The 16,900-nt window shown below is 41.4% G+C and overlaps 1 protein-coding gene across 3 annotated transcripts in view; it reads right to left on the minus strand.

The window, feature by feature from the left end:
• fnbp1l (formin binding protein 1-like) overlaps nucleotides 1–16,900 on the minus strand; it is a 171,205-nt gene that overhangs the window by 59,501 nt on the left and 94,804 nt on the right. For all 3 annotated transcript variants that reach the window (XM_048539604.2, XM_048539602.2, XM_048539603.2), the window contains exons 2-3: nucleotides 15,010–15,125; nucleotides 1,093–1,146 (exon numbers count right to left, since the gene is read on the minus strand). In XM_048539604.2, coding sequence (XP_048395561.1) covers nucleotides 1,093–1,146; nucleotides 15,010–15,125 — 170 coding nt within the window. The remainder of the gene's footprint in view (nucleotides 1–1,092; nucleotides 1,147–15,009; nucleotides 15,126–16,900) is intronic.

The following is a 16,900-nucleotide window of genomic DNA, read 5'->3' on the forward strand; positions in this document are numbered from 1 at the left end:
AGTCATTTCCAGGATATTACTTGCATCCTTTAAAGTGAAGACTGATGCAAAATATTTGCTCAATTCATCTGTCATCTCTTTGTTATCCATCAATTCTCCAGACTCACTACAGAAAGGACCAACACTCACGGTGTTAACTTATGCAATACATGAGCATCACCAGCTGGCCAGTATTTATCGTCTATCTGTAGTTGCCCTTGAGAAGGTGGTGGTGAGCTGCCTTCTAGAACCACTGCACTCAATGTGCTGTAGACTGACCCACAATTCCCTTAGTGAAGGATTTCCAGGATTTTGACCCAGTGACACTGAAAGAACAATGATATAACTAAGTCAGGATGGTGGGTTGTTTGGAGGGCAACTTGCAGCTTGTGGTATTCCTATATTGCTACTGTTCTCGTCCTTCTGTGTAGAACTAATCATGGGTTTAGAAGGTGCTGTCTAAGGAGCTTTGGTAAATTTCTGCAATGTATCTTGTAGATAGTACATGCTGTTACTGAATGTCCGAGGAGGAGGGAGTGGATGCCTGTGAATATGGAGCCAATCAGGCAAGCTGCTTTGTCCTGAATGGTGTCAAACTTCTTCAGTGTTTTTGCAGCAATGCCCATCCAGGCAAGTGGGAAGTATTCCACCACACTCCTGACTTATGCCTTGCAGATGGTGGACAAATTTTGGGAGTCAGGAAGGGAGCTACTCGCTGCAGTATTCCTAGCCTCTGATTTGCTCTTGTAGCCAATGTGGTGAATCTAATTCGATTTCTGGTCAAGGGTACCCCTTCCAACCCTACAAGATATTGATAGTGGGGGATTCAGTGATGATAACTGAATATCAAGGTGCCAATTATTCATATCTCTAATCTTAGTTTCCCTGTACCAATTTGCATGTGGTTCAGGTAATAATCCAGGTAGGTTCTGTTTCATAATTTAGCATCGGGTTCCTTATATTGACTGCGTAGAACCTCACTTTCCTTGACATGTTTATGCAATTGGCACCTACATGGTCTACACAGACTGCCATCATCCTCTGTCTCTGTACATTTTTCTCTAGCCCTGAACAGATATCAAATGTTAAGTATGTCCATAATCAAGTCTTTACCTGGGTTCTTCATCTTTATTTGAACGTTTAGGACCATATTTCTTAACAAGGTTCCTATAAATAAAAATAACATTTAATATTAATACAGGTATATGTATCTTTGTCTCTATAGTGCTTTAAGGCATCCGAAAATTTTCTGAGAGTTAAAGAAATGCAAATTCATTTTTTCATCATTCAGCCCAACAAGTCCACACCCACCCTCCAAACAGCATCCCACCTAGACCCATCCCGATAACCCTGTGGTTAATGCACCTAACCTGCACATTCCTGAACACTATGGGCAACTTAGCACGGCCAATCCACCTAAATGGTATGCGCATCTTTCGGCTGTGCGAGGAAACTGGAGCACCCGGCAGAAACCCACAGAGACACGGAGAGAACTTGCAAACTCCACACAGACAGTCGCCTGAGGTTGGAATCAAACCTGGGTCCCTAGCACTGTGAAGCAGTAGTGCTAACCCACTGAGCCACCATGGCTAGGATAACTGAACACTGTTTAAAAAAAAATCTTAGCAGCAAGCCTGAAATTGCCATCTAGTAACTGGAAAAATCGTATGTGTGATATGAAACAAAGATCCCTGGAAAGTTTCATGGTTGTAATAGTTCAAATAACGTGAAATGCGAGTCACCTTTCCCGAATAAGGCTACTATCTCGTCAAGGAGAGATGACTGCTGGTAAATTTAATCCGAAGGTTACCATGCCTAAGATGAGTGACAAGGTTCTGAAAGCAGGGCCCTCATCGTGACTCTGCTTGTACAGGATTCAATACACACTCACTGTTGGTTCATTCTGCATTGCAAGCTAGTCATCCAACCAACTGAGCTAAGTGACTCCAATAAAGCTGAAAATTACTGGTGCAAAACATAAGATAATTGTAAAATACGTGAATTTTATAGTGGTAAAATGAAAAAGTGTTTTCAGGTGCAAGTGCATGTGTGAACAAAGAAAATGTACAATAAAAGTCCTTTACAAACCTTTCCATACTTAAGTGATACTCCCGAAAAATTTCAGACTGGGCAGAGGACATTATTACGGTATTTCATCTTTTAATAAAGACTGCTGGCCCCTTAACATATTAAGGTATTTTATGCCTACTTAATTTCACAATTGACTGCATTGTTTACAGACAACACACTGTTACTGTGAAATCTGTTCACACTTTCAGGGGATTAAGGTCCCAAGAGTTATGTAATTGACATAAATTGCACTCTTGATACAGGTATAAAATAAACATTGGGATTTACCATGCGATGCATTTGCGTTCCAGTTCAATGAATATTTATTTTAAATAATTGAGAATGTTTTCACTTTTTAATTATAACAGTACAAAGTATAGTGGAAGCCTGTTATAAAGTGTTCAATATTGTGGCCATTTGTTTACAGGGCAGCAGGTTCTTGCCTTCCACAAGAAATCTTTATATAGTCTTCACTTGCTAGTTAAAAATGGCTAAAAGTATAAATTTTCTTACTAATGTGATGCAGCTACGAGGAACAGATCTTTCACTGTACAATTATATACAAATGTATGAAGACACAGAAATGGCCATGTAGCCCATCTAGCCATATTTTGTGCAGCTTTGTACATTATCTGTCTTTCCCAGTAAGTGTCTTGGACCAGTGGGGAGCTAATGAAAAACCTTTTGGCCAATGTAGAATGAAAACATTATCGCATAAACCAGATCAACACTCTCTTCAAAAATTCTGAATTGATCACGTGGCAAATCTTTGGTCACTTTCACTAATATTGAGTTGTCAAATATCCATAAACCTATGAACAGACACTTGGTAAGTAAGCTATGGAATAAAAGAACAGTGCATAAAGGGACTTCTGAATCCTTTGTTAAACAAAATAGCTTGCAGCTTGCTGGAAGTCTGAGCTGAGAGGAGTTGTAAATTCAAGGAAAGGTGAAACCGACATCATTAAACGGATTTAATGAAGCAGAAAGATACAGCATGACAGAATAGGCATTTGCGTTAAGAATTAGATCAACTTCAGAAAAAAATAAGGTGAGATTCGAAGACAGAAAATAAACAAAGGAAAAACAAGAAAATTAATTATTATGTATTCTAGAAAGCTCTAAAATTTAACTGAAGTGAGATTTAACAGTTCAAATTGTTCAGTTCCTGAAAAAGAAAGGTCAATCGGCTTTGGTGTTAATAATTACATCATAAAAATGGCACTCATACTTTTGATTGCCAGGGGTGACTTTCTATGAGCAGTTTAACATACTATTATTGTACAATTTCTACAACAAGAGGAAGGTCAAGGCTACTGGCACAGAGCCAAAAATGGATCAACAAAAACTGATTGATATGCATGAGAGTCACAACTAATGGTGCGGCTTTTGATTTAATATTATTGGCTAGCAAATTTAAGTGCTCATGCTTAATGCATTTATTTTTCCAATAAAACCTGTCCAGATGTGATGCTTAATCATTACAGATATGATTAGCCCTCAAATGGTTGACTGTTCAACTAATTCACATGAAGCTTTACTAGTTGAACCAACCTTCAAATTTAACTGGAAGTTTGAAATAACAGCCATTTCTCACATTCCTAAGTAGCACCTTTACTTTTCTCTTCAAACTGAATGGCCTTGGTTTTGTTATCAGCTGTAGAGGGATAGTGTTGAGCACTGACCTCAGGGATGTTGCCCACAAGAGTTTAGCAAGCTTTAAAGCATCAATTTCCTCTAATCTGATGTAGCTTTGAATCTGGTGCATGATTTGTGACATTCAGCAAGTCAGTCAATCAAATTGAAGAATTATCATTGACAGCAAATCAGAAAATTTACAGTTTGTGTTATAAAGTTTTTAAAAATCATTTCATAAAGTAAAATAAAAACTGATGTTCATATGGGATTACAGTGAAAGCTGAAATATCAAACAAACTTTAAAGATTATAGATAATTGGCCTTTTTCAGTGCCACTGCTTTCCTACGGTTTTATGACTGCAATTAGCTGGATAAAAATGAAACAAGGCGAGCACAATCCCACCCAGCCAGACAACAGTGGAGAGGCATTTGAAGAGGACAAAGCGATCAACTATATTAAAGGTTTGGGACAACTCAGGAAGTGGTCGTTTAACTTTGGTGAAATTGTACTAGATATAACTTATGACTCTGATGCAAGTCATATGATACCCCAGCAGGGTGGAAGATTAATTAGAAGAATTGAAATGGTGCATTCAGGAACAGAATGGAATGGATATGGGGGCAACAAGGTCAAGGCCTTAAAAGGCGAGCAGATGTTGAAGATGTGGCACAGGGTAATAAAAGGCATACTGAAAACAACCTGAAGGAGAACTATTAACATATTCAACAAAGCTCAACATTTCACAGCCAGAATAATGTAGAAAAAGTTGACATAACAAATGAATATTTGTTATTTATATTTGTAAGAACTACAATAGTGAACACTGTGCAAGAATAAGGCAACAACACTGACAGCAAATTTCAGCTCTCCACATTTAACTGTGCACATGCAATACCAGAAGACGCCGTCAGTTTCATAGTGATGACAGCGAGTAAGTTTCACATGGTCAAGATGATCACACCTAGAGGGGGAAACAATCTGAGTGAGAACATAGTTCAGTGAATTTGGAGGCAATGTGGTAAATCAATGCAGAGCGGGTCAAAGGTACTTCTTGCTTGCTATTCTTTAGCTCATACTTCATTCAGTTGCATGGAAAATTGTCCAAAATAAAAAGTTAAATGGTGGGATGGCTCAGCACAGATTACTGAAGTATACAGAACAAGTAACAGGACAGAGAAAGTGAAAAGTGTCAGGAATCTAACTTCAGGCACAGGGGATGAGGGGATCGTCACGGGAAGGTGCAGGGCAGTCAAAACAGCACAGAGCGTGTTGTACTTAAATGCACTCAGTGAACAAACAAATGAGCTTACAGTGCAGATTGAAATTGGCAGGTACGATGCTGTGGGAATCACAGAGATTTGGCTGCAAGGCGATCGCGGTGGAGGTTTTGGCTAACCTTGTTAGGAAGAAATTAAATTAAAACGTGATAGCAAGAGTTTTATACAGTCAGAAAGCGTAGAACCTGTGTGGAGTTGAGGAACTGTGTAGGAAAAATTACCCTAAAGGGAGTTGTGTACAGGTCTCCTAGCAATAGTGGGAATGTGGGCAAGAAAATAGATCAGGAGATACAAAAGGCATGTAAGAAAGGTACTATGCAATAATTACGGATGACTTCAAATGCAGATGGACTGAGAAAAGTCAGGTTCAAGGAAGGAATTTGTGGACCATCTAAGAGATGGAGCAGCTGTGGTAGAGCCCACGAGGGAACAGGCAATTCCAGATTTTGTGACGTGTAATGAGGCAGGCTTGATTAGGGAGCTTAGGGTGAAGGAAACCTTCAAAAGCAGTGAGCATAATATGACAGAATTCACCCTGACATTTGAGAGTGAGAACTGCAATCAATTGTAATGGTATTACAACTGAGTAAAAGGTAACTATGAAGGCATGAGGGAGGAGCTGGTCAAAGATAATTGCAAAGAGCGCCTAGTAGGGAAGACAGTGGCAAAAGTTTCTGGGGGCAATTCAGGAGGCACAGCAGAAATTCACCCCAAGGAAGAAGAAACATATTAAAGGGGAGGATGAGGCGACCATGGCTGACAAGGGAAGTCAGGGACAATATAAAAGCAAAAGAAAAAGCATTGACGTGGTGAAGATTAGTGAGAAGCCAGACAAATGGGAAGCCTTTAAAAACCAGAGGATAACTAAAATGTAACAAACAGAAAAGATGAAATATGAGAGTGAGCTAGCTATTGCAAGTTTTATTGAAGATAAGTAAAAGAGGGGACATTGGGTTGTTGGAAAATGAGTCTTGAGACGTAGTAATAGGGAACAAAGAAATAGCGGAGGAAATTAATAGGTACATTGCATCAGCTTTCACAGTGGAAGACACCAGCAGCATACCAGACCTTTGAGAGACTCAGGGCGCAGAGGTGAGTGTAGCGGCCACCACTAAGGAAGTGGTGCTGGGGAAACTGAAAGGTTTGAAGGTGGATAAATCATCCAGGCCAGGTGGACTGCACCCCAGAGTTCTGAAGAAGATAGCGGAGGAGATTCTGAAGGCATTGCTGGGGATCTTTCAGGAGTCACTGGAGTCAGAGAAGTGCCCAGAGGACTGAAAAATCACTAACATAATATCCTGGTTTAAGGAGGGAGGGAAACAGAAGACAGGAAATTATAGGCTGGTTAACCTGACTTCAGTCGCTGATAAGATTTCAGAGATCATTATTAAGGATGAGATTGTGGACTATTTGAAAGTGCATGGTAAGACAGGGCTGAGTCAGCACAGGTTCATCAAAGGGAGGTTGTGCCTGACATCTGTTAGAATTCTGAGCTAACAGGCAAATTAGACTTATGGATGCGATCTATTTGGGTTTCCAGAAGGCTTTTGATAAGGTGCTGCACAGAAGGCTGCTAACTAAGTGTTAGATGCAAGGTACTGGCATACGGGATTGGCTGACTAGCAGAACCTGTACGCTAACTGAAGAGAATCCTGAACTAGGGCTCCCAAGACCCTTTGCCCTTCAGATTTCCAAAGTCTTTCCCAATTCAGAAAAGGGATACTAGTGAAGCTCCACAGGGTTCTGTGACAAGGCCACAATTATTCAAGTTATATATTAATCGTCTGGCTGAAGGAACTGAAGGCACTATTGTTAAGCTTGCAGATGACAGTAAGATAAGCGGAGGGACAACCCCCTCAAAATATTTTAAAGGTAGCCTAGACCCCAGCTTTTTCTTATTTTTAAGGCACATGTAAGGTGTTGTGATTCAGATGCAAACTCTATTTGTCAACTACTGGGCAAGAAGCAAAACAAAATTTTACTTTTGTAGTTAAAATACAAAAAGAGAGTAGAATTGGAATAACTCCACTGGAAAATTTGACAGAATAATAGGTTATCTAACCAGTAAACAGCAACTTTCCAACAGAGTAACATCCCATAAACACACCCTCGGAAAAGGCAAATTCAGTAAAATAGATTGTCTCACAAGCAAGTCTAACAGCAGTAAGAGAATTCCAGCTTTTAGCTCTAACAGGGAGGGGAATAACAGCTTCCATATCCAGTTTCAAGATCTGAACAGCTACTGAAAGCTAATACTAAAATCCTCATTCTGTGGGAGATTGACCCCACCCCTTCATGCTCCTTCTTTTATTCCAACTTAGAAGAAACAACCCTAAAGCCTCACAAGTTGTTTACTTTTCTGGCTGAGAACCGATCATGCATCACCTCTGTCTCAGCCTCACTTCATAAAAAGTGCTAAAGGTCTCAACTTCTCTTCATAAAACATAAAAAAAAGCCCAAAATACACATCTTAAAGGCATAGAGTCATCACAGCAGGCAGTGTTGAGCAAGCAGGGAAGCTGCAGAAGGACTTGGACAGGCTAGGAGAGTGGGCAAAGAATTAGCAGATGGAGCACAATGTAAGAAAGTTATGCACTTTGCTATGAAGAAATAAGGCATAAATTATTTTCTAAATGGAGAAAGGCTTTGGAAATCTGAATATCTAAGGAAGGACGTGTTGGCCTTGGAGGGGCTCCAGACGAGGTTTACAAGTATGATCCTAGGAATGAACGGCTTCTCATACGATGAGTGGTTGAAGGGTCTGGGTCTGTACTCAATGCAATTTAAAACGATGAGGGGCAATGATACTGAAGTCTGAATACAGTGGGCATGAGAAGTTTCTATTAGTAGGAGACACTCTGACTCGAGGGCACAGCCTTGGAATGAAGGAATGATCTTTTAGAACTGAGATGAAGAGGAATTTCCTCAGCTGGAATATGGTTAATCTATGGAATTCTTTGCCATAGAGGGCTGCGGAGGCCAAGTCATTGAGTGTTTTTAAGACTGAGACAGATAGGTTCTTGATGGAGAAAAGGCAGAGAGATAGGGTTGAGAAACATAACAGCCATGGTCGAAAGGCAGAGCGTACACGAGGGGCCGGATGGCCTAATTCTGCTCCTCTACCTTACAGTCATATGACATTTCTGTTATTATGACAACAATAAATTCCAAGTCGTATCTTTATGCCCCACATTTAGATAGTCAGTTTCTGTTTCACACAAACAAAACCAAAGTTCAATTTCATTTCATGGGATTGTACATATTTACATTAACTATTCTGTCACAAAGCAACTGACAATTTTCCAGGACAAATGCCTTGGAAATCACAATAGCTCCAATTTACTCCATTTTTCAAACCACTGCCTTTTATAAGCAGATTTTACTCTCTAAATGTTCTCTGACAAACAACAACATTGATTATAGCAATTTTATCTAAAACACAGAAATAAGGGCATTTATGAATGCTTTCTATTTTGAGCTCTGAAAAAAAAGTGGGCAGATCAAAAGTTCTTTGAACTGACCATAAGGGTACAAAGTGATATGGTCAAGCATTATACTGTCAATGTGTGAAGGACCTCATGTCTCATCTTTATGCCAATGTGTACACTGGGGTCAGAGATAATGGGAACTGCAGATGCTGGAGAATCCAAGATAATAAAATGTGAGGCTGGATGAACACAGCAGGCCAAGCAGCATCTCAGGAGCACAAAAGCTGATGTTTCGGGCCTAGACCCTTCATCAGGGAGGGAAGGGTCTAGGCCCGAAACGTCAGCTTTTGTGCTCCTGAGATGCTACTTGGCCTGCTGTGTTCATCCAGCCTCACATTTTATTATCTTGTACACTGGGGTCAGTTGCACGTCAATCAAGCATAGAGATAATAATGACGACATATTTCTACAAATCCTACTAGTCTTCACATAATAAATTCTTGCAGAAGGAAAATTAGTGTCAGAAGTTTACCTCCAGGAGGAAAATTAACCCCTACTGCCACTTTTCAGTCATCTGGAGAACATAGCAACATTTCGTGGTCTCAGCTATGAACTTATTTGTTGATCTTTGTGATGGATAGGAAATCAAAACAGCACCAATGTCTACTTCAAGAACATGATATCTCTATTTCTAAATCAGACTATTTTTTTCTGAAACGTTCATCCCTGGCTTTTCAAACTTCTTAAAGTGGACAGATCAAAAGTTCTATGAACTGATTATAACAGATCTAAGTGATATGATCATTAACAATATGTGAAGGACTACGTGCCTCATCCTTTTGGCAATGTGTCAATATTGATAGCTAGCTAGCCTAACTCCACTCTCAACACTTCAGCTCATCCAAAATTCTTCTGACAATGTCCTATCTCAAAACTAAATTCCATTCACCATTAGCCCAGTCCTAATAATCTACTGAATTCTGGTTTCCCTACCATCACAAATTTAAAACTCTCATTCCAGTGCTTTGATCATGCCAAAGCCTTACCTGCCCACAGTTCTGTAGCCTCCATCAGCAACAGAACATCCAAACCTGAGATAACAAAGTGTGAAGCTGGATGAACACAGCAGACCAAGCAGCATCTCAGGAGCACAAAAGCTGACGTTTAGGGCCTAGACCCTTCAGAGAGGGGAATGGGGAGAGGCTTCTGAAATAAATAGGGAGAGAGGGGGAGGTGGACCGAAGATGGATAGAGGAGAAGATAGGTGGAGCGGAGAGTATAGGTGGGGAGGGGAAAGGTCAGTCCAGGGAGGACGGAAGGTCAAGGAGGTGGGATGAGGTTAGTAGGTGGAAAATGGAGGTGCGGCTTGAGGTGGGAGGAGGGGATAGGTGAGAGGAAGAACAGGTTAGGGACGCGGGGACAGGTTGGGCTGGTTTTGGGATGCAGTGGGGGGAGGGGAGTTTTTGAGGCTTATGAAGTCCACATTGATACCATTGGGCTGCAGGGTTCCCAAGCGGAATATGAATTGCTGTTCCTGCAACCTTCGGGTGGCATCATTGTGGCACTGCAGGAGGCCCAGGATGGACATGTCACCTAAGGAATGGGAGGGGGAGTTAAAATGGTTCACGACTGGGAGGTGCAGTTGTTTATTGTGAACCGAGCGGAGGTGTTCTGCAAAGTGGTTCCCAAGCCTGCGCTTGGTTTCCCCAATGCAGAGGAAGCCACACCAGGTGCAGTGGATACAGTATACCACATTGGCAGATGTGCAGGTGAACATCTGCTTAATATGGAAAGTCATCTTGGGGCCTGGGATGGGGGTGAGGGAGGTGGTGTGGGGGCAAGTGTAGCACTTCCTGTGGGTGCAGGGGAAGGTGCTGGGTATGGTGGGGTTGGAGCGGAGTGTGGAGCGGACAAGCGAGTCATGGAGAGTGTGGTCTCTCCAGAAGGCAGACAAGATGGTGGATGGAAAAACGTCTTGGGTGGAGGAGTCAGATTGTAGATGGCGGAAGTGTCGGAGGATGATGCATTGTATCTGGAGGTTGGTGGGGTGGTATGAGGGGACGAGGGGGATTCTCTTAGGGCAGTTATTGCAGGGACGGGGTGTGAGGGATGTGTTGTGGGAAATGCGGGAGACATGGTCAAGGGTGTTCTCGACGACTGCGGGGGGGGGGGGTTGCGGTCCTTGAAGATCGTGGACATCTGGGATGTGCGGGAGTGGAATGCCTCATCCTGGGAGCAGATGCGGCGGATGCGAAGGAATTGGGAATAGGGGATGGAATTTTTGCAGGAGGGTGGGTGGGAGGAGGTGTATTCTAGGTAGCTGTGGGAGTCAGTGGGCTTGAAATGGACATCAGTTTCTAGCTGGTTGCCTGAGATGTAGACAGAGAGGTCCAGGAAGGTGACGGATGTGTTGGAGATGGCCCAGGTGAACTTGAGGTTGGGGTGGGTGTTGGTGAAGAAGTGGATGAACTGTTCGAGCTCCTCTTGGGAGCAAGAGGCAGCGCCGATACAGTCGTCAATGTAATGGAGGAAGAGGTGGGGTTTGGGGCCAATGTAGGTGCAGAAGAGGGACTGTTCTACATAACCTACAGATGCTGCTTGGCCTGCTGTGTTCATCCAGCTGCACACTTTGTTATCTTGCATTCTCCAGCATCTGCAGTTCCCATTGTCTCTGATCCAAACCCCAGACACAACTTCAAGTCAATATCAGGGTCACTGAGGTCTAAATCACACATAATGGCCCACTGAGTCTAAACCAGTCAAAAACAACCACCTAACTATTCTAGAACATAGTAGGAACTGCCGATGCTGGAGAATCTGTGATAACAAGGTGTAGAGCTGGATGAACACAGCAGGCCAAGCAGCATCATAAGAGCAGGAAAGTGACGTTTTGGGCCTAGGCCCTTCTACAGAAATGGGGGAAGGGTAGGGGGCTCTGAAATAAATAGGGAGAGAGGGGGAGGTGGATAGAAGATGGATAGAGTAGACGATGGGTGGAGAGGAGACAGACCGGTCAAAGAGGCGGGGATGGAGGCAATAAAAGGTGAGTGTAGGTGGGGAGGCAACTTCCACAGCTACCTAGAATACATGTCCTCCGACCCACCTTCCTGCAAAAATGCCACGCCTTATTCCCAATTCCTTCACCTCCGCCGCATCTGCTCCCAGGATGAGGCATTCCACGTTTGTCAAGGACCACAACTTCCTCCCCTCAGTGGTCAACAACACCCTCGACCGTGTCTCCAGCATTTCCTGCAACTCATCCCTCACACACCCTCCCTGCAATAAAAATCAAAACAGAATCCCCCTCATCCTCATGTACCACCCCAGCAATGCATCATTCTCCGACCTTTCCACCATCTGCAATCCAATCCCATCAAAGACATTTTTCCCTCCCCAGCCTGATCTGCCTTCCAGAGGGACCGACCTCTCCATGACTCACGTGTTCGCTCCACACTCCCCTCCAGCCCCACGACACCCGGCACTTTTCCCTGCAACCGCAGGAAGTGCTACACCTGCTCCACACCTCCTCCCTCACACCCATCCCAGGCCCCAAGAAGACTTTCCACATGCAGATGTTCACCTGCACATCTGCTAATGTAGTATACGGCATCCGCTGTTCCCACCGTGGCTTCCTCTACATCAGTAAACTAAGTGGAGGCTTGGGGACTGCTTTGCAGAACACCTACATTTGGTTCGCACTAAAGAACTCCCCCTCCCATTCCACAGACGACGTTCATCCTGGGCCTCCTGTAGTGCCACAACGATGCTACCAGAAGGTTGCAGGAACAGCAACTCATATTCCGCTTGGGAACCCTGCAGCCCAATGGTATCAACATGGACTTCACAAGCTTCAAAATCCCCCCTCCCCCTCCTGCATTCCAAAACCAGCCCAGCTCGACCCTGCCTCTCCAACCTGTACTTCCTCCCACCTATTCCTTCCTCCCACTTCAAGGCCCACCCTCATCCTTCCCCCCCCTTGGCCTGTCCGTCATCCCTGGACTGACCTATCTCCTCCCTACCTCCCCACCTACGCTCACCTTTACTGGCTCCATCCCCACCTCTTTGGCCTGTCTGTCTCCTCTCACCCTATCGTCTCCTCTATCCATCTTCTATCCGCCCCTCCCCACTTATTTCAGAACCCCCTTCCCCTCCCCCATTTCTGAAGAAGGGTCCAGGCCTGAAACATCAGCTTTCCTGCTCCTATGATGCTGCTTGGCCTGCTACGTTCACCCAGCTCTACACCTCGTTGTCTCGGATTCTCCAGCATCTGCAGTTCCTACTATCTCTGCAACCATAAAAAACCTTTGTTATTTTATATTCCATTCAATTGTAGATTGGCAAGGAAAGGAGTTAACAGAGACACCAAATCATTAGAAAATCCTGAGCCAACTATCCAATTCTATTAAATAAATCCTCTCTCACAATGCACAAAGATGTGCTTGTAGACAATTCAGCCAATCTGGCAACTGAAAGGTATTCACACTTCATTGCAAGCAACTAAGATAACTTGCATTCAAAGGATCAGTTAACTAAGATTATCTAAATGATCTGAATGACTTGTAATATAATAAAATAGTAGTAAAATAGTAAAGACATCAGGGAAAAGAATTTAATACTTGTCGTTGATCAATTTCCTTTTACTATCAAATCAAATTCCACAATTGCAGGAATCCTTCAGTAAACATTGAATATTTCATTCTCCATAATGGAGAAAGAGAGAGTAGAATGGTTAAGAAAAAAATGCACAAATATGGAACCGAACACGCTTCTTCAGTTTTTTTTTGTTTCATGCCCAAGCATCATGAAAAGCCTCTCACCCAAATTTGTTTCCGAACCATCAAACGCAGGCAAAATAAATTGTCAGTTTTATCACATTTTGTAAGTCAATGGTCTTTTGCAGCCTCAATGAGAAAGCACAGAACAAGCATTCAATTAACATTCCCTTCCTGTCCAGTCTTCTCCACCCTTTAATCCCATTCTACAGTACAAGCAGTAGCGACAATACATTGGGACATTTACAGTTTACTAGTTTGTGTTTCTCCAAACTCATCCTATAGTTCAACAGATAAAGATCACATTGAAGTAAAGTAACTTCAGGGGCTGTGTATGAAAACAAATAAACACTGCTTGGATATCCCTGGCCAGAGCAACATTCCACTTTGCTCTCCCAAAATGATTCCAGGTCCAGGAACCTTTAATTGTGTGGAAATAGCAGCCAAGAACCTTGCATATAATCTCTGTGATCTCAGCAGTTAGCCTACACCTTAGTGCATGCACTATACATTTCCCCTGGATTTCTTGTTTTCTGATTTCCCTGAAGCGTTTCTTCAGGTTAGGTTTTATAACTCCATAAAGATAGTCTTTTTGCAATAAGGCAGAGAATGCTGGAAATATTCAGGTCTGGCAGCATCTGTGGAGAAGTAAATAGAGTTAATCTTTCAGGTCAAAGACTACTTCAGAACTGAAGGCAAACTGAAATGTAATCAACTTTAAGCAAGTGAAAGGGAAAAAAAATTGAAAAAAAACAAACAGGAAGATCTGTAATAGTGTGGAGGATGTGGGAGATTTACTGACTTAGGTTTTAAAAGTGTTAATTGCAAAGAAAGTGGTAATGGTAGTCATAACGAAAGAAAAAGGATTTGCCAAGAATGGGTTCAAAGAGCAGAATAATAAACAGCTCTTGTACAAAAAAAGACAGCATGATAAAATGGCTGAGATAGCTAACAGTCCAAAGTTGTTCAAGTCAATGTTGAGTCCAAAAGACTGTGAAGTGTCGAAGTGAAAGATGTGATGCTGTTCAGAACTTGCACTGAACTAGAAAACTGCAACTGTGTACAGAGGTGTCCATGTGAGCAAGTTTGCACCTCCACTCAGAAATACATTAATAACAAAATCAATTTTGTTTCATTTGTTCATATTACCACACAGTAATAACAAGTCCCTTCTCTTAACAATTATCAGTCTAACCAGCTCTCCAGACACAATCATAAAGTGCTCCCACATAATTAACCTCAATATCAAAACTGAGCATTTTTCTTTCTTGGTCAAAGCTTAGACTTTCAGAAGGCAGCCATTTAATAGTTTGCCTTCCAGATAAAAGTAATGTTCTATTTGCCAGTTTTATTGTACAGTTTAGGTTTGTTCTTCTGTACCAGACCTGTACATTTTTGAATAAGTTACATGGAAACTTGCATTAAATAAGTATACACCATCAAATGTGTTTTACTAGATCAAATCAAAAAATACTTGTAGCAAATTATTTTTGACAGCAATTAAACTACTAGTATCAAATGTCTAAGAAGGCAGAAGTCGCACAACACCAGGTTATAGTCCAACAGATTTAATTGAAATCACAAGCTTTCAGAGCACTGATCCTTCTTCAGGTCAAGCCAAATTACACTAAGTGACTTCACCAGACGAAGGAGCAGCACTCTGAAAGCTTGTGATTTCAATTAAATCTGTTGGACTGTAACCTGGTGTCATGTGACTTCTGACTGTGTCCACCACAGACCAACACCATCACCTTCACAAAATGTCTATGAAGGCTTTTAAAGAAATAATTCAGTGCACATAGTTAAAGATGACAAAAGCCAAAGGTTTTGATGTACAGTCTTACCTTAATTGTTTTGCATAGCTCTGCTCTATGTCTAATCTCTCTTTCACAAATTTTGTATATCTTTCTAGGAAGTCGATTCCCCACTGTGTGTGCTTTTCTATATTGTCAAATTGATCCTACAAGTAAAATAAAGACGTATTAATGAAATGCGCGTCATGAAATTAGAATTATATAAATTATTATATTACTGGCAAAACCAACAATCTAAAAATATCATCTCCTAAATCAAAGCACAAATGATCAGGAAAAGCTCACGTGTAAAGAACAATACGTGCATATAATTCAATGTAGGCAGTGACAAATTTAAACCAATTTTTGCTCCAAACAATTAAGGAATAAGGAAAAATAGTCAAAAAAATAGAATTTAGATGTAAAACCGTACACCTGTCATTACATGTAATTATACATTAAAATGTATATTATCTATATGGTATTTACAAACATACCCTGTACAGAAGGCCAATCAACATACAGACACAAAAGGCAGTGATCAGTAAAATCTACATTTTTTTTCAAAAAAAAAGATCATGCACAGTAAAGCAGACGTTTGACGCAAGACATGAATTGCTAATGGTGCTGGTAATCAGAGTCAAAGGGGAGATGGTGGTGTGATGGTAATGTCACCGTACTGATAATTCAACACAGCAACTAATATTGAGCTTCAGCCTCATGGTCCATGGCAGCTGACAGAATTGAAAGCTAGTCTCAATAACGAAGACCATGGAACTATCATTGATCCAGTTTAAAAAAATACACGTTTCGCAAATGTCCTTTAGGGAAGCAAATCTGCCTCCCTTACCTGGTCCAGCCCGTATGCAGCTTCACAGCAATGTATTTGTCTATAAACTGCCCTCAGAAATGGCCTTGTAAAACCACTCAGTTCAAAGGCCATTAGGGTCAGACAACAAATGTTAGTCTTACCAGTGATGCCCACATGCCAAAAAATTAAAAATATCTCAATACTAGACACCATCAAAAGTCTAGGAGCTCTCTCACAAAGGCAGTAACATTTTTAAAAACATAAGCCAATTAAAAAAACTTTGTAATTCAGCAAATTATTTATAGATTTTTTTAAACATTAGGATTAAATGAAATCTTAATGAGTTTTACACTAAGCCATGGCTAAAAAGTTGATTAAATGTAACAATTAAAAGTTGATTAAATCTTGTGGTATCTTCCAAAAGTAATGTTTTGGCCCAATTTTTGAGGGAGTTACAATGTAAGTAAGGAAAAAACTGCTTAGAAATTATACTATGTCATGACAGTGAATGTTACTTATTAAACAACTACCAGCATTACACCTGCAAATCCAGGTTAGAAGTTGAGAACAAAAAACTAACAAAGCTACCATTTCAATTATAGCTTATCATAAAGATATAACAAATAAAACTTCACTTTGATTCCAATACAACATTTAATTTTCAAAAGACAGATGGTGCAATAGCTCTGTCCTTATAATTCCATTGTTACACAAAGCAAGGGACATGTCCTGAAGCGAGTAGAAGTAAATGGGAGAATGTGGACTATTCAATTTGAAAGAAGCCAAAGTCTTTGGTTGACTGGCCTGCAACACTTAGTAGTTCACAGCTTTGCCAAAGCCACAGAAGATATGCAAGGCACAGAACTTTTCTCTGCAACAAAGTTATTTTATAAACAAGCTTTTTGCATGGATCAATCAGTAGCACACTTTAAATGCGTGTACACCCACCACAAGCAATAATGTCAATACACCAGCTTTAGCTTCATACTGCATTTTTAATTACTGACACCAGAGAAGATTCAGCCATTTAAACTTCAGAAACCGCACATCACAGTTAATGTAGACTGGATTGGCCAATGTTTAGTCTTCACCTTTTCATTCCAGCAGGCAAGAAATGCAGATACGCAAAAG

The sequence above is a fragment of the Stegostoma tigrinum genome, chromosome 8 (assembly GCF_030684315.1).
Source record: "Stegostoma tigrinum isolate sSteTig4 chromosome 8, sSteTig4.hap1, whole genome shotgun sequence".
In the NCBI taxonomy this organism is placed as follows: Eukaryota; Metazoa; Chordata; class Chondrichthyes; order Orectolobiformes; family Stegostomatidae; genus Stegostoma; species Stegostoma tigrinum.